The sequence below is a fragment of the Benincasa hispida genome, chromosome 2, assembly GCF_009727055.1.
Source record: "Benincasa hispida cultivar B227 chromosome 2, ASM972705v1, whole genome shotgun sequence".
Taxonomy (NCBI): Eukaryota; Viridiplantae; Streptophyta; class Magnoliopsida; order Cucurbitales; family Cucurbitaceae; genus Benincasa; species Benincasa hispida.
The window spans coordinates 788272-806934 of record NC_052350.1 but is presented as its reverse complement, the minus strand read 5'-3'; the positions used below and the strand labels follow the sequence as shown (position 1 = coordinate 806934).

Genomic DNA, 18663 nt, shown 5'->3' with positions numbered 1-18663 from the left:
ATATGATGTGAACAAAATTTGTGAAATAATATTGACATAAAAGTGACAAAATAACATATCTTAATTTTTAATGAATGGAGTAATCCTTTATAAATTTTCAAAGGGATTTAGGAGGGGAAAACAAATAAAAGTCAAATTTTTATATAATTTTTTAAATGAACCTTCTTGTTTGAAGGGAAAAAAATTTGTTGATTATTTATTTATTTATTTTTACAAAAGTTACTTTTTATTAGGGGTGTACATTGATTCGATTGGGTTGAGTGTGTTTTTTAGACCAACATGAAAATTTGAGTTGGTTGGGTTAGCAACCCAAAAGACCCAAATAAGATCTCCAACCCAATCCTTAAAATTTGAGTTGGGTTGGGTTGGATTGGATAGTTGGGTTATAACTTACATTTTTCCTTATTAATTAAAAATATTTAAACTCATCCACTAATCAAATGTTAAAAATCAAATATCTATGGTATTTATTACAAATTTTAAACAAATACAAATATCATAACAATTTTTAAAAAAAACATAAAAAATTCATAAATTCATTAAATCAATATATTCAAACTTTAAACCAAGAGAAATATATATATATAATTTGGATTGGTTGGGCCAAATCGAGAACCAACCCAATCCAAGAACTAAACTAACTCAACCCAACAACTTGGATTGAGTAGTCCGGATTGTTCAGGTTGTCAGATTTTTGAATCCATGGTCTTTTATCCTTTAATTTCTAATTCACAAAATTGTAAAAAAAAAAGTAAAAAGAATAATTAAAATAGGAGAAAATATACCTTGTATTAGGGAATAATCATAAAATTATTTTATTTGTTAACTAAAAAAGGAAAAAAGAGTCGAGTAACATACCTTGCATCACGCCATAAATTTATTATGGCAACAATAAATAGGAAAAAATTTATATTATAGAATTAATTCGAAAAAAGAAAGAAAGATCAAATTAATATTAGTAATCTCTCTCTAAATATTTTCTAACCCCTCCCTCCATATCTCAATTTTTCTATAAATTTTCGTGTTCATATCTCTATCTTCTATATTTTTTCTTTTTTTATTCCACATCTCGAATATCATTGATTTCTAAGAGAATAATTAAAAAATATTATTTTATAAAGTAGATTTCCATTCTCAATTTCAGAAGATTAAGTTTGTTTAATACGTTGTTAAGGGAACGACTTAAAAACAAAAAATCAAAGGAACACTAAAAGGAAATAAAAAAAGTATTCTATTTTATTAATGTAAGGAAAGTGGAAAAATGATCCATTAACATACTCTTGTATTAGTTGATTGTACACCATATATTTACTCTGACAATAACAAATAGAAGGAAATTTATAGGAATATACAACAAGATTTTGAAAAAGAAAATGATAATATTAAATTAATTGAATAATTTCTCCCTACATATTTTCTAACTCTTCTCTTCATATCTCCATCTTTTCCTAATTATCTTGTTCATATCTCTCTGCCCTACTTTCTCAAATTTTTTCTTCATCTTGATTCTCACTTTATTACTATGATTGGAAGAGAATATATATATAAATACTAAAAAACTCTAATTGGCATATATAATTATAATAATAAAGGCTTTCCATGAAATTGAAGTCATCAAACATAAGAAACAAGGGAGAGAGAACTTACAACAAATATAGAGAAAAGCATATGAAAGATTCCCAAGAACTCACTATCTAGATTGCAATGTGTTCTCATGTATTACCATCGATTCCTCAAATCTCTCAATCCTCACCTCTTTACCGATCAAAACATCAAAAAGGGAGAATGGATATAGTAGACAATCTCAATTCCAACATCCATATTTTGAATACCATCCATAATTGAAGCCTCCTTGCCATAGAGTTGCAAAGAGAATAAATTTGAGAACTAACCATTATAAACATATGTGGTGTTACACTAAAAATATCAAAATTCCTAAAAGAAAACAAATACAAAAATTGGTGATTACCTTGATTATTAGAAGAGATATAGCCCCCTTTGTAGATTTGCATAAAAGTGTGTTTGGTTGAAAATGATTTGATTCGTGATTGATCTTTTTATAAAGAGGTAGTTTTTTCTCCAAAGGTTTGAGACATAAGGTTTCAAAAATTTTAGGTTAAAAATGAACGTAAAATTAAAATAAGAAAAATATCTTATTATATTGTTAGGATTTTGTCATGAGGTGTGAAAGGTATAAGTGAAGGTAAAATAGATATTAATAAAAAAGGTAGGGGCAAAGAGAAAAGTGAAAAATTCTATCCAGCCTTTTAATATAGTAAAGATAATCTTCTCTTGGATTTTAAAGTATTTTGAGGTATTCATCTCCCACACTTTAAAACGTTTTTATTTTTATATTTGAAATTTGTAAAAAAAAAATTCTCAACTTTGAAATGATTCAAAAAAATATATTTTATAATAAAATATATTATAAAAATTGACATAATAAAAAATATGACAAACTTAAGTGTGACACATAAAATTATTTACAACAACGAAGAATACTACGATCATCATTACTTTTTCCCTAAAAAAAGATATCATTACTATTTATTTCATCTAAAAATATCATAAAATACAAATTACACACATCAACTACTACAATAATTTACATAAACAATGTTATAAATGATGTCACGTATGTTTTTTCAATTTTTACATCACATCTATTTTTCTTTTTATCTAAATAAAAAGAGAACTCTACTAGGCTTTTTTTTTTTCTTTTTTTTTTTGGACAAAAGTTATAGTGAAAAATGAAATATTGAAAGTCTAGGGCATAATTAAAAATTAAATTAAAACTATTTAAAATATAAATTATTATATTTTTTACAAAATAATATTTGCTTCAGGTTAATTACATCATCGCGCGTAAAAGCAGACGGCTGCGATATGTGCCGGTATTCATAATCACATTCTAAAATCCGAATTTTGCATTTTATCTTTTTGTTGATTTGAAAATGTTCTCAAAAACCCAAAAAGCGACGGATAAGATCAGGCTATTGTTGCAAAACACGGTCGATTGCTCAGTGTTTCTTCGGTTCTTGAGCATGAGCCACAAGAAGAGCTCCAAAATTCAGGCTATCTACGACCTTTGTAAGAAGACCTTAACTCCCGCCAACTCTCCACTTTCTTCTCAAACTATCCAGAATCTATGTTCCCTTATGGGTAATTTCTCTGCCTTTCTTTGAAATTTATACTGCATTATATTCTATCTTTGATCTTCAAACAACCCTTTTGTTTCTTCTCGTGATTCTTGCTTAATTTCTCATCTGGGGTTCAAAATTCAAGTAATTCATTCTGGGTTTGCTTATTTTTGGTGGTTAAATTGAGATTTGAATCATTTAACAGTTAACTGAATTGCTCTGTCATTTGGGAATTTCTGAAACCCATGTGCTTTAATTGCTTCTGGCTTGGATATATTGTTTAATTTGGCTGTGAGGTTGTTATATTATCTTTAATTATTTCGATATAAATTTACAAGCCGTGAAGTGTACATAGACATCTCTTGTTTTCCACATGAGCAATGGCATTTAGTGGCATTAATTTGGGATTTATAGACATAACTTTCTTCATACAAGTTACTTTACTCATTCCCTTAACTTTGATTTGTGGAATAGAAATTGCATGTTTCTCATCAAAGTTCAAATGGTCTTGAATTTCCAGTCATGAGCAATTTCAGTTGTTCTTCAATCTTCAGTTAAAAGGCCAATAATAGTTTAGAATTTGGATAAGGTATGTGTAAAGTATATCTGCAATGATAGGTATTTAATTTTTTGGAGTGAAAATATGGTCACGTATTGATGTTGCCTCTAGTTACTATATCTGCAATTCCTGGTACAATTGCAAACAATGATTATTGGAGATTTCAATCAATGTACGAGAGTATATGCTTCTATTTGCTTATCCCCGACTCCGAGGAATGATTTATTACACGACAATCGATTATTATGATGTTCTTTTGTGTGTTTTCTTTTGCTGTTCTAAAGAATATTATTCCAGAAACTAAAGTCTTCTTCAAGCAGGACATACTACATTATGTGCTGCATTAGACTCCACTCTTTTGACACATCCCAGTTGTATGCCTATGCTCTATTCACAGACACAGTTGGCCCGGGCGATGTTGGGCTTAAAGAAGAGAATGTTGATGACGACCGAGGGCATGGGCTTTTTGGACTGAGCCAATTGAATAGGATAGCTCGATGGGCTCAACCAATAACATATGTTGACATATTTGAATGTGAAAGTTTTACGGTCAGTCCCATGCATCCCTTTTCTCAAACGGTTGCATTCATTCATTGTTCAGTAATAAGAAATTTGGATTCAGAGAATTTTTTATTTTAATTTCTAGGGAAAAATTTTGGAGCGCAGGATTTTGGTTATACAATATTCATTGTTGAGTTTTATTTAGGGAGAAAAACCTGAGGCATGGGTAATATTCTGTTCTTAGTTCTTACACCTGAGAAATGATTACATTTTGAATTTTAACACTCTATGAGCTAGTTGTCCATCTGCTTATTTGGAGAAGTTAGTGTCAAAATTACCAGCAACTGTATCTTTGATTGACTCTAGGCATGGGTTTCTGTTAGTTGTTTTTGAAGCCCTTGCTGTGATAAGAATGCTTATGAATGTACTGAAATGTCACGATGCAGATATGTATCTTCTGCTTTCCAACTTCTTCCGTCATCCCGCTTCATGACCATCCTGGGATGACTGTGTTCAGCAAAGTTCTCTATGGTTCTCTTCATGTAAAAGCCTATGACTGGGTTGAACCTCCCTTCATTCAGGAAAGCAAGGGCTCTACTTATTTTCCAGGTTTGATTTCCATTTCCAACTTGTTTTCAGGATCGTCATAAACAATCAATGAATAGTAATGTATCATTTTAATTTTGGCTTGATGGTTGTCTACAATTCTTACTTCCATAGTTTCTAGATTACATGTACTGGTCTTGGTTTTCGCTTTCAGAATAAAATGAACTTTTGCTAGATTGGAATATCACTGCATAACATTATGAACACTCTTGAGCATCTATAATTTTCAACTGTGACCATGAGTCCAATATCAGAAAAAACAATGGTAGATTATTGTGCAGTTGACTGAATCTATGCTTAGACGATCGTTTGAAATATTCAAGATACCATTGATATACCTTGGCCTTTGGGCATTTTCTTCTAACTGCAACTCACTATTCCCCATTCTTTGTTTTTGGCTGAAACGACTGCCGCAACAATTTTTCACTCTGTCACAGATGAGCAGGTTATGCATGCTGGCTTGCATTTCCCTTGCTTGGTGGTATTAAACAAAAATGGGATACCAGTTTTTAGCTCATATTTTCCTTTTTCTTTAGAAAAACACACACACATATATAAATGACTGATGTTGTTGGCAACGTGATATTCCATATTCTACTCAAACTCGATATCAAGAGTTTCATGTACATTGTTAGGCACCGAGAGAATGCATCCTTTTGCTACATTTTGAATTCCAATTATTGGATTACTTGTGATGAACGCACCCAAACCCAAAAACAAAAAAACTAAAAGAGATCTTTTTTTCCAGCAAGGTTGGCTAAGTTAGCAGTTGATAAAGTTCTAACCGCATCAAGTGCAACATCAGTTTTGTACCCAAAAACTGGAGGTAATCTGCATTGTTTCACTGCAGTTTCACCTTGTGCCGTGCTTGATGTTCTTTCGCCTCCTTATAACGAAGATAAAGGAAGAAGATGTACATACTACCATGATTATCCATACTCAACTATTTGTAAGTAAACTTTTCTTCTTTATGCTTTTTATTTAAATCAACAAATCTCACTCACAGTGGCTTGCAAAAATCAGCTATAGAATCCAAACCCAATCTTAACGATGAAGAAGTAGAAGATTATGCTTGGCTTGCAAAAATCGAGACCCCTGATGATCTATATATGCGACCTGGGATGTATGCTGGTCCCGGAATTGAAATTTAGGCATCGACTGATCTGTGGAATTATTGAGCTTCTTCCAAGGTCTACCAGGAAAGCTGCTTCTACCCATCGTTTTACTAGATTTACTCTTTTAAAGGAATTTGTTTCTTACAGTGTCTTTTATGCTGATTATACTCCTATATACTCTTAGGCACAGTATTGATGTAATGTAGAAGCTTCACTCAGTTGTATGTTTTACCTTGGAAACTGATAAATATAGGTGCAAGCAGTTATTCATCGTGTGAAAATGATTCCTGCTTTTACATTTTCTTTTGGAAGTAGATACCTACTTTTAGTTGATTACTGTCAGTTGTTCCGATTTGAACTGTCTTGAGTGAATGGTTAAGTTTTAGCAGTATTTTTTATCTGCTCAATGTTTGATGACATACTTTAGATGAACTAATCAAACTTCTGATATTTGGGCCGTATGGAATAAGCTTTGAAACTAAGAGAACCCCAGGTAGTTTGGGAAACAAAGCACTGTATTATTTTGAAACGAATAGTTCAAAACAAAAAATTTAAATACTCTCATGGTAACACTCAAAATCAACTTTGTACTATGTCAGATTCCAACACCTTGGACCGAAAAGTTCAGCATATTATTTCTGCAGAAATCCTCCACATTTTCTTCTATCAAGCCACTCTTCCGCCTAAAATTGATACATTAACAGTCCCCTTGAACTTTTTATCTCCTAAGGTGATCTGAAAGATGCACCGGCATATCGAATACTGCCAATTTCTTCTTCAATGCGAAGAAGCTGCATCCAAGAAAAGGAATATATATAGATATATTGAGTAAAACTAGAGCCGTTGTAGCAATACAAAGACAATAATTTTGGAAGTTCTGATTTGATCAAATCTTACCTGATTATATTTGGCTAACCGTTCACTTCGGCATGGAGCTCCAGTCTTGATCTGTAGAATAGTAACACAGTATTCAGTTGTGAATGTTATATCAACAACATACATGCGTAGTAGACTTATAGACAAGAGCTGAAGATGAATGAAACCTGTCCACTAGCTAAGCCAACAGAAAGATCAGCAATAAAGTTATCTTCAGTTTCACCACTTCGGTGGCTGACCATCACTCCCCAGCCAGCAGCCTTGGAATCAAGAGCAGCTTGAATTGATTCAGTCACTGATCCAATCTGGTTAACCTGCAGGAGAAATTTCTAGCATATGAGCAAATTGCAGCATCAAAACCAAATGTTTCTAACTGTTATATGGACACAGATGAACCTAAATCAATGGAGAACCAAAGATTCAGGAAACAAGTGAAGTTTTTAAGGACGAATCTAAATCCTGCAATTAGTTTGAAACATAGAGAGAAAGGAAAGAACGAAGTAAGAGGCTGCTTACCTTCAGAAGTAAAGCATTACAAGCTTTTTTCTGAATGCCTTTGGCAATTCTCTTTGGATTTGTTACCAGCAAGTCATCTCCCACAAGTTGGATATCAACAGAAGACTGTAGAGAAGCCCAGGAGCTCCAATCATCTTGATCAAAGGGGTCCTCGATGGAAACAATGGGAAAATCTTTGACAAACTGTTTATAGAGTTCGCCAAGGCCATGAGCTGAGTGAACATGAGCTCCATCATTTGGCTGTTTCTTGAAGTTCAAATCATATTTTCCCTCTTTAGTGAAAAACTCTGAAGCTGCAACATCCATTCCTATTTTGATCTGTTTCAAAGTAATTTTTTCTTTTTGTCTTAGTTGGACATGTAAGAAAACTGCTACACCATTCCAAAACAAAAAGGGAAATTAGAATCCTGTACCTTTCCTGTATAGCCAGCCTTTTCAATGGCATCAATAAGCAACACCAGTCCTTCTTTGTTATCTTGAACATTTGGAGCGAATCCACCCTCATCTCCAACATTGCAGGCATCTTGTCCATATTTTGCTTTAATAATTCCCTTTAGTGTGTGATAAACTGTTCATAAGAAAATACTCATAAATGACTGGTTTAGTAATGACAAGTAACTGTAGGTGCCTGATAATGGTTTAGTAAAGACATATATAAATCATGTATATATGTCAGAAACAAGCATGTTTATGAGGTGCAAAATGAATCATAAACTAACACCATAGCAATGGAAAGAAAATTTCAGCACTTGAGAGGCAGCTGCTGACCTTCACTTCCCATGCGAAGTGCCTCTGCGAAAGATATAGCACCTACAGGTAAGATCATAAATTCTTGCATTGCTAGATTATTTCCAGCATGGCTACCCCCATTTATAACATTAAAAGCAGGAACTGGCATAACAAGTTCCTTAGTGCCTGATAATTCTTGGATGTGCCTATACAATGGTAGTCCCTTAGCGCCAGCACCAGCTCTGCAGACGCTCAAAGAAACTCCTAGTATAGCATTTGCCCCAAGTTTCGACTTGTTTGGAGTTCCATCAATTTCCAGCATGATTGCATCAACTTCTTCTTGATTCCTACAGAAGTTAACAAACATGGGTTAGGAAGCAGAAGTATTGAATAGTGAAACAACTCCCACAAGTCACCATTTTGTTTTTTCTGATTATTATCTTTCTTCTTTGATCAATAACTGGAAACTTTTCTTGTAACACACATCCTAAGGTGTCTGGGAGGTTAACTACTTATTTCATTCATTAATCAATGAATTTTGATTCTCTTCTCAAACAAATTTTACAAAGACATGCCGATGACATACCCTTTCTTAAGTGGGACTTCTTTCTACGCGGGCTTGTTATATTGAATGCTTTTATCATCCCTTCTCAGTGAACGCATATATATAAAGAAAATACACACACAAAGACAAACCAATGAAAAAGCTTGGATTTTACATCTTCAGTAATAATTTGAATAAAAAGATCCTACCAACTTTCCCAGTCAGATATTAGTAAGTTCAACAGAAGACCATATAGTTTGTTTGAGAATCCAAAAGTACGAAAATTTCCACCATCTTCTCCGTTCCATTCACGTCCTTGTCTCGCAACAATGAGGGTGAAAACTCAGTGTGAACTAAGCCACCTTTTACACAAGCCTCACAGTCAGGATGAAAAGGTCAAGGCAAGTAATTGAAGGGTCTGTTTGAAATGATTTTCCGGATATTTGAAAAAGTAAATTTAAGTGGAAAAGAAGTGTATCTAAGCAGGCCCCAATTTTCGAAAACAAGTCTCCTTCTGCAACTTATAGTCTAGACTCATGGGCATATATTATAGAAGGTCTACTTAATCGTAAAATAAGATTTGCAGCCAACTATCAAACGAATTAAAAGAACAAAAAGCTCGTTTGACCAGAAAAGTAGTTCTAGTTTTGGAAACACAAAACAATAAAACACTCAGAGAGGACAATCATGTCCATATTATATCATAAAGTAGAAGAAACAATTTAATCACATGGACGCAATGTCAATTAGCACGATAACGTTGAAATTGATATCTATTAAAGCAAATTAAAAGAAAGAATTGAATCGACCTGACATCGACGCCAACAAGCTTAGGAGCCAAGATATCATTGATGTTCTTAACAGCAGTAAGCACACCTTTACCTCCATAAACGGTTTTATCTCCATCTCTAAGCTCCAACGCCTCATAGATCCCAGTGGAGGCCCCGCTGGGGACAGCGGATCGGTAGAGATCGTCAGTAATCAAATCAACCTCGACCGTGGGATTGCCTCTACTGTCGATGATCTGCCGGGCCTTGACAGACTTCAACTTGAATTCCTTCGATGCCTTAGTCGAAACAGAAGGCGCCACAGCGACAGAACAGCGAATAGCATGGGAACGAAGGGGTTTGGAGGAGGAAGAAGAAGAGGGTATTGAGGAAATGAAAGATTGAGGTGAGGAAGGAAGAAGGGATTTCTCGAGGAGATTCATGGTGGGTGGGGAAGGAAGAGAAGCCATGGAAGTCTTGATGCAGAGAAATGGAAATGGGGAGTGNAAAAGGGCGTTCAAAGCAGAGTAGCAGCCAGCAGGAAGAGCAGCGTGGTTGTTGGGAATTGGCGACGAGAATACTGAAAGCGACGCTCACTGGACAATGGACATTTGGACACTCCGGTTAGGTGGGGCTAATTTAATTGAAATTTTTGTAGGCATGACCTAAATTTGATTTTTTTTGATTTTACTAATATCAAATCACTGGAATTTTGAAAATAATGAAAAATAGTTTTTTTTTTTTTTTTTTTTTTTTCTTTCTTTCTTTCTTTCTATGTTACATAGTAATGATTAGAGATGTTTATGGGTAGGATGGACGACGAGGAAGGCTTCCCCACCCCTATGTCATTCTCCGTCCCCATGCAATCCTTCACAAGAATTGGGGTGGGGAATTTTTCGGGATCAGATTCCTTATTGGAAAAAAATTTTCTTTTGATATTCTTTCTAATTTATTCATTTTCAACTACTTTTAAATCTATTCTCAATTTTAATCAAATTTTATATATTAAATGAATTATTTCTTTTTTATCCAAAAGAAACACTATGAAATTTCTTACTAAAAACAATAGTATTTTATGTGAAAATATAATTAAAATATTTAATTTCATAATTTCTAAAATTAAAACTTTATTATTACAAGCATAGTTTTATAACGATTTTCTTTAAAAAATCAAAGCTTTGTGTGTATACACATGTGTGTATAATAAGTAATTAATTAATTGATTGATTAAGCTGATCATAGTGGAGATGGGATTGGGGGCAAGAACTATGTTTTGTTTAGCCATCAGGGAGAAAAGTTTCCCCGCGCCCTCCTCTCATTCCTCGTCTAATTGGAGATTACCGTTCAGGACTTGTCGGTTAAATGGACATCTTTAATAGTGACCAATGTTAAATTGTTGATTCGCAGTCGTAGGTATCATCCATCGAGAATTGATGAGACCTCAAGAGTGATTTCACATTTGAGAAAAGTCATAAGGTTACGGAATTTTAATAATGAGTGAGAATTTGTATTTTTATAGAAGTTTTGATGTACCTTAAAATCGCGTTTGGGGTCTCAACAATTTGTAATGGGTGTGATGCCAGAATCGTAAATGGGCTCTAAGGGATTTAAGGTTGATTAGTGCTTTTTGATGTAATAAAAAATTTAGTTTTTATTGTATTCCAGAATCTGGGCCATTTGATATTAGTACAATCAAATTTGGGTCCTCTATATATATAAAAAAGGAAAACTTACAAAATAACTACTCTAATAATTATATTAAAAAAAATCTTTTGTAATCAAATTTTAATTTTGAGCATAGCTTAATTAAAAAAAATTGTAACAATTTTGGTCTACATACTCTTAATTTTTTAACGATTTATTTATTATTATTATTTTTATTTACAAAATTGATAGTAGAGGAATCGAGTCTCTAATCTCAAAGTTGATAATTACAAGTTTTATATTAGTTGAACTCCACTCATATTTGCCAATTTAGTTTCTTTAAATTAAACTACGGGAACCACTTTCTTTTTTTAATGTCCTATGAGTCTAGGACTAATATTGAACAATTGAAATTACAAGGATTAAAATGAAACAAATTTTATAGTACACAGATCAAGTTGACTTTTTAACTTAATTTTTTTTGACAATAGATTATTAGTAGTTATAAATTATACAAACTAAATTGTTACACATTAAAGTTCTATGGCTAAGTTTTTACTTTCATGTAAATTTAGACACTGTTAAAGTATATATAATAATATTTAATATTAAAATAATAGGTTTAGCTTTTGGATATTATTTAGTTAGGTTATTTTATATGTAAAAGCCCATTAGACCCATAGTACTTTGTATTTAGGTTTCCTTTCCTCACGTTTATAATGTTGAGAAATCCTATTTTAATTCTCTAATGTTTCTTCGGTTCTCTCTATCTCTCTTTTATCTCTTTCTAAAATCCTCATAGACACCACAAACATTTTTAGCCATTACTAAATATAAGACTTCTAAAAAGGCTTATTCAATTTTAATTTTGCATTTGATAAATATCTAACATTAAAAAATATTTATTAAATTTCTTTATGTTTGATTTGATGTCTAACATATTCTTGACTAAATTTAAGATGGAAAAAAAATTACGAATCTATTAGACTCGAAATTAAATCATATTCTTTCACTTTTTTAATACATTCTCGAAAAATATCTAGTAGGTTATGATTTTATTAAATACAAAATCGAGAATTGGATGACATATTACATACATTTTTAAGTTTTAATTATCAAGATAAATATGCTAAAGTGAACTCAGTTTAGTGATATTGACATCTGCTTCGTCTCTAGAGGTTGGAAACTCAACTCTCCACCTATATTTATTATATTAAAAAATTATTAAAGCAAGTATGCTTGGACGGCACGCATTGCTGCAAGGAAAAAAAAACTTTTTAAACTTTATTTTAATTGATTTTATTTTTTATTTCTTTTACTTAGTATGATTAAGCTGGTAGGTGGTATCCTTCAAACCCATATTTGAAATTAGTTAGTCGCGAGTTAGGTAGGTGGGGCCGTGGGTCCTTCAAACCCATGTTTTTTAGTCACCTTTATGTATATTATTACTATCCTAAAAAATTTCATTAATGTGTCAATCACAATGAACCAAAAATTTCATTAATGTGTCAATCACAATGAACCTCAATCGTAAAAGAAATTGAATTTCTTTGAACCCATTTATATAGGCAGTATGTAATCATAATATGATTTTCATTGAAGTCATCTATATTAACACTACTAATAGAATGAATGTTGCTCTATGATTACTATAATGCTCTCGAGATATAATACAAAAATTATCAAACTTTCGAACATTCATGACTTAAGGCTTTTGAACGTTTGACCGTTTTAGACATTCAAGCATCTTCTACACAAATAATAATAATAGTCTATAGCAAGTTTTTTTTTTCCTCTTTAATAGTCTATGGCAAAGACAGTGTCGAGAGGTTTATTACAACGATTTTAAATATCGCTGGAGTCATACCAAAAATACCGTTTCAATATGTCTTTATGATATTCACACAATTTTTGTCAACATGAACGTAGCTCAACTAGCATAGTGCTTGTACTATCGACTTCGAAGTCAGAAGTTCGATTTCCCTACCCCACACTTTAATTACAATATCCAACCGTGCGGCACCATGATATGAGGTTAAGGTCATCACAATGTAATGTCACATCACTCTTTGTCATCTTATTGACTTCAATAGTCAATCTTATTATAATAGTTTTCCTCTCATAATGCGACAATTAGAATAAACCGCTGCTTAATTTTCAATGGTTAAAAAAAATCGTGAGCAACATTTAAGAATCACTGCAACCTATGAAGCACGATTCGTCAATTTCTAAAAAATTAAGATACAGATACATCTAAAGATACGTCATTTTAATGTATATATTTCTAAAATATGATACATTGAAGATACATTTTTTTTCCTTAAAAAAATCTAGGATATAGATAAATTTAGCATACATAGAATGCAAACACTAAACTACAATATAAAAAAGCAACATCTAAGATGTTGAAGTACAATAGTTAATAAAATGCAATAGAAAAGTGACTCATTTTACAAAGAAGAAGAAGAAGATTAGAGGGAGAAGTATGAAGATAAACGAAGAACTTCTTCATTGAATTGTTGAAGATATCCAAATGATTTTTATTTTGGTGGACTTTGTGGGAGACTCAAATGTGAAGATGAAGATTAGATAGGTCCTTATTCATTATAATGCTCTCCGGCTTGGATCTGTATCTGTCCCCATTCTAAGGTTTGGCTTTTAATTATTTTTTTTCCTTTTAGTTTTGAATTCGAGTAGTGAGCTTTTTAAATAAGTTGTCTAGTTTTAAATCGGGAAAGATTAGATAAGTTGCTTGTCTTTTTCCTTTAAAAAAAGCATGCGTAGAAATAGATACGCCAAATCACGTGTCAGATACGTATTAGGAAGTATCTGGAAGTATCAATATCCGATACGTGTCTGATACGAATTCTTTACCTCACATGAAGTATCTATGCTTCATAGGCTACAAGTCTAGTTCTTTAGCAACATTTTGTTTTACTTACATAGCAGCAATTTGAAGACCTCTGCTAATTTGCAATGATTATGTAAGTGTTCTGATATTTGTAAAACGCAGCAAATGTTTTAACTATTGCAACAATTTTGTTGATCAATATGGAACACTTTTTTCATTTATGTCAACAATTTTCGTAGTCCATTTTGCAACAATTTTAGATTGCAACTTCAATTATATAGAATTTAAATTATTTAACGTTTTGTTCCATTTACGTTAATTATGTTCATTTATAAAATTATTGAAATTTTTCTTTAGATTTTCTTATTTTATGTTTTAGTAATGTGAACTCAAAATTGTTTATCATGGTGTTTAAAATTCATTCATTCTCATAATGATAATCTGCATATCATTTATTTCAATGATGATAATCAATAGTACATAAACAGAAAATTAAGAAAGCTATAAACTAAAACACAAAATTTAAATCACTAACAAAATTTAATACTAAATCTGTACAAAATAAGTACAACATCCTTTTATATAGATATATATAGGAAACAAACATGTATGTTCCATAAAAGGATCAAAATAAGACAACCTAAGGGCAAGGGGTTAGAAGAACTAATGTAACATAGCTTTCCAATTATTAAAAATCATGGAGAGACTATAATTACAAAAGAATTTAGTGTAATTAGTACACCACCAAGAGGTTCTATGTTGCACAACCATCCAAAAAAAAATCAAAATGAGCAAACTTATCTTCAAAGATCATGCTATTTCTTTCCTTCCAAACACACCAAAATAGCGAACGAGTAGCATATATTCCAATGATTTTACCTCTACCACTGAACGCAAAGCAATCCAACCCATCCACCATCCAATCGTCTATTCGGTTAAGATGGTAGTAAACAGAAGAGCCCATCCCTTAGTGGAAAGGTAACAATGAAGGATTGTTCAGGGACTCCTCAGACTACAAATTGAAGGGCAAAGGGAAAATTTTTTAAGCTTCCTTTGAAGTTTCTCTGAGTTAACATTTTTGGGGATTTTGAGCCTCCAAACAAGAGACACTAAAGGAAGGGCAAGGGTTCTCTTAGTGAGAATAAACAAAAAGGGTAGCTTTAGTGGTAAATTTCTCCGAGGCATCTAACTTCCATTTGAGACGATCATAAGAATTATGAGGTGTCCAAGAGTTTAAGTTTTCCAGAATTGCCATCAAATCACCCAACTCTCTATCAAAACCTAGTTTTCTGAGACCCAAGTTTCAGGATTGGCTAGAGGCACACCAACAATCCACAATCATAACATCCTTTTTTAGAGATAAAGTATAAACATCAGGAAACTTTAGAGTAAGAGGTTGATAGTAGCACCACCTGTTTTCCCAAAATCTAACCAATCTCCGTCACCTACGATAAACTCCATGAAGTTAAAGAAGTGGTCTTTCAACTTTAAAATGTTAGCCCAGAGTCTATAATTCCTCCTCTTCTTAGGCATTTTAGAAGTCCAGTTGAGAGCATCAACCCCATATATGATCCTTGTTGGGATTGGTGTCCTAATTCTCCCGGAGTCTCGTTGTTTTGTAAAGATACACATTGTTCAATGAATAAAATAAGTGTTATTTAATTCTGGCATTTACTCATATCCAATAAACAAAGCTTCTTGGTTATTTTATGTGAACTTAAGCATGTATATGTGATATACAAGTGGATCATGCCTTAAGTGATAATCTAAATCGGTATGTAGTATAAAGATTAAGGTGGGATACCTGATCCTGATGACACTACGGATACGACCCACTTTGTAGAGGTTTGCAAGTGTTGTAAATTGCTACAGATGGTAGATTCTAACCATTCATGTGGAGACGTGGAGCGGGGGTGTCCTATACAAAGAGTTTGTATAAGACCTGGACCACGAGATGACTAACCATAGTAATGATTCGCATAAAGATACGAAAAATAGAAGAACAACTATAAGGAGCAAGGGGTTAGAAGAACTAAATGTAACATAGCTTTCCAATTATTAAAAATACATAGGAGAGACTATAAATACAAAAGAATTTAGTGTATATAGTACACCACCAAGAGGTTCTATGTTGCACACAACCATCCAAAAAAAAATCAAAATGAGCAAACTTATCTTCAAAGATCATGCTATTTCTTCCTTCCAAACACACACCAAAAATGCGAACGAGTAGCATATATTCCAATGATTTTACCTCTACCACTGAACGCAAAGCAATCCAACCCATCCACCATCCAATCGTCTATTCGGTTAAGATGGTAGTAAGAAGAGCCCATCCCTTAGTGGAAAGGTAACAATGAAGGATTGTTCAGGGACTCCTCAGACTACAAAATTGAAGAGGCAAAGGGAAAATTTTTAAGCTTCCTTGAGTTTCTCTGAGTTAATCATTTTTGGGGATTTTGAGCCTCCAAACAAGAACACTAAAGGAAGGGCAAGGGTTCTTCTAAGTGAGAATAAACAAAAGGGTAGCTTTAGTGGTAAATTTCTCCGAGGCATCTAACTTCCATTTGAGACGATCATAAAGAATTATGAGGTGTCCAAGAGTTTAAGTTTTCCAGAATTGCCATCAAATCACCAACTCTCTATCAAAACCTAGTTTTCTGAGACCCAAGTTTCAGGATTGGCTAGAGGCACACCAACAATCCACAATCATAACATCCTTTTTATAGAGATAAAGTATAAACATCAGAGAATTTAGAGTAAGAGGTTGATAAGCACCACCTGTTTTCCCAAAATCTAACCAATCTCCGTCACCTACGATAAACTCCATGAAGTTAAAGAATGGTCTTTCAACTTTAAAATGTTAGCCCAGAGTCTATAATCCTTCCTCTTCTTAGGACTTTATTGAAGTCCAGTTGAGAGCATCAACCCCATATATGATCCTGTTGGAATTGGGTGTCTAATAATTCTCCCGAGATTCTCGTTGTTTTGTAAAGATACACATTGTTCAATGAATAAAATAAGTGTTATATATTTGGCATTTACTCATATCCAATAAACAAACTTCTTGGTTATTTATGTGAACTATAGCTGATATAATGTAATATCAAAGTGGATTCATGCCTTAAGTAATAAATCAATATATACGGAGTAATGTAAGTTATAAAGATTACAGGAGTGAGGTATAGCACCTGATCTCTGATGACACTACGGATACGACCCACTTTGTAGAGGGTTTGCAAGTGTGTAAATTGGAGACTACAGATGAGTAGATTTCTAACATTCATGGTGGAGACGTGGAGCCTGGGGGTGTCCTATACAAGAGATTATGTATAGACCTGGCCACAATGAATAGACTTTAGATATATAACGGTAGCTGATATAGAGACTTGCATCTCCCTAAACAATCAATAGGTGACACGACCTCAATCCTGAGTGTTTTGTGAACTCCTGCCTTTGAGGGCGTCCTTTGATTAGTATGGGTGAGAGTGACCAGATTGCCAACTCAACATGCCTATCTTTTTGGGGACTTGTCTGATCTGGGAGTTTGGAACTCAATCCATAAATGGAATTCACTCCTTTCCCAAAGCAGGGATAAGTAGAAGATTGCTCCTTAAGGGCTGATTCTGGGGCTTGAACATAGTGGCCACAACTTCTCTTTGGAAGAAAGACTCAGTCATAGTAGGACTATGATTTATGTTCATTAGAGGAATCAATGGTACTTAGAGATAGATTGTAACTACAGGGGCATAACGGTTATTGGCCTAGCTGTACTTATGAGCGATTTGTGAAGGGATGTCGCACTACTGATTGGTTATGATGGACACATAATATATCTGTAGTGAGGAGAATTCAGTGTCGGTCTTTAGTGGGTGCTGGCAGTTAACGGATGTGTGGATTCCGTTACTAAAGATTTTAGTCAGTTATCACGTACCGTTGGAGCTTCGGATCTAAAGGTCTATGAGTTAGGTCCCCCTTAGTATCTTGGATTCTGTGAGGATCAGTTCTTGATGTTGATTTGAATGTTCTAAATTGACAAGAAGTATTTTGATTATATGTGATATAATCGATATGATGTATGGGATACATTTAATGGAGGAATTGATATAAATGAGATTACATTAAGTACCAATGGAATAGAAAAAGACATATTGTTATATATGTTTCATGAAAAATTAAAATTAATTATAGGTTATTAAATATAGTATGATAAGTATGGTTATCATTTATTTTATAATAATATTAATTATTAGATATATTATACTTTTTTCTCTTTATAATAAACCAAGTAGTAGGGTGGTTAATTAGATCATGGTAACTGTGAGTATAAAGGAAAGTGGTTTTGCCTATATTAAAAAAAAAAGAAGAAGTTTTACACAATTTTGAAAAGAAATTTTGAGTTTTCTATTTGGTGAAAGAAACTCATGGAAGTCGTCAAGTAAATACAGATTTAACTAAAATAAGACGGCTAGGCGAGCTAACGATCGTTGCAGGTGCGAGTTAAACGATCGTGCAGTGTTTTATTAAACGATTGCATAGCTTTGCTAGACGATTGACTTGGCCACCAAGGTAATAAGATCGTGTAGAGTCTGTACGTGACAAACCAAGCTAAACGATAGAGCTAAAAGACTGCATAGCTTTGGCTAGACGATCACATAGTTTTATCTAAACGATTGGACATCGACCTATACGATAATCTCAGACTTCTCCACTTGCCCAGTCGTGTACGCAATCATTGTTTTCCTCTGTTCGTCTGCCTCACACCAAGTCTGACAGAGCCCACCCTCTGGATTCTCACACCGAGAATACCAGGTA

The 18663-nt window shown here is 33.2% G+C and overlaps 2 protein-coding genes across 5 annotated transcripts; one reads left to right on the top strand and one right to left on the bottom strand.

Moving 5' to 3' along the window:
* The first annotated feature begins 2889 nt into the window (after positions 1 to 2889).
* Positions 2890 to 6257, top strand: LOC120071458 (plant cysteine oxidase 3). Of its 4 annotated transcripts, none has more exons than XM_039023754.1 (5): positions 2890 to 3162; positions 4097 to 4248; positions 4647 to 4809; positions 5657 to 5755; positions 5830 to 6257. In XM_039023754.1, the coding sequence occupies exons 1-5, from the start codon at positions 2955 to 2957 to the stop codon at positions 5955 to 5957; spliced, it is 750 nt and encodes a 249-aa protein (XP_038879682.1). In that variant the 5' UTR covers positions 2890 to 2954; the 3' UTR covers positions 5958 to 6257. The 4 variants fall into 4 exon arrangements, with proteins under 4 accessions (XP_038879682.1, XP_038879681.1, XP_038879684.1 ...); XM_039023753.1 differs by having other exon boundaries at positions 2892 to 3162; positions 5555 to 5755; XM_039023756.1 differs by having other exon boundaries at positions 3026 to 3162; positions 4020 to 4248; positions 5555 to 5755.
* A 158-nt stretch (positions 6258 to 6415) lies between these two features.
* Positions 6416 to 9853, bottom strand: LOC120071457 (enolase 1, chloroplastic). Its single transcript, XM_039023752.1, has 7 exons — positions 9396 to 9853; positions 8082 to 8389; positions 7727 to 7881; positions 7314 to 7631; positions 6965 to 7111; positions 6819 to 6869; positions 6416 to 6712 (listed from the first exon to the last, which is right to left on the bottom strand). Exons 1-7 carry the CDS (start codon positions 9821 to 9823, stop codon positions 6647 to 6649), a joined length of 1473 nt encoding a protein of 490 aa, XP_038879680.1. The 5' UTR covers positions 9824 to 9853; the 3' UTR covers positions 6416 to 6646.
* Between the last annotated feature and the right edge of the window lie 8810 nt (positions 9854 to 18663).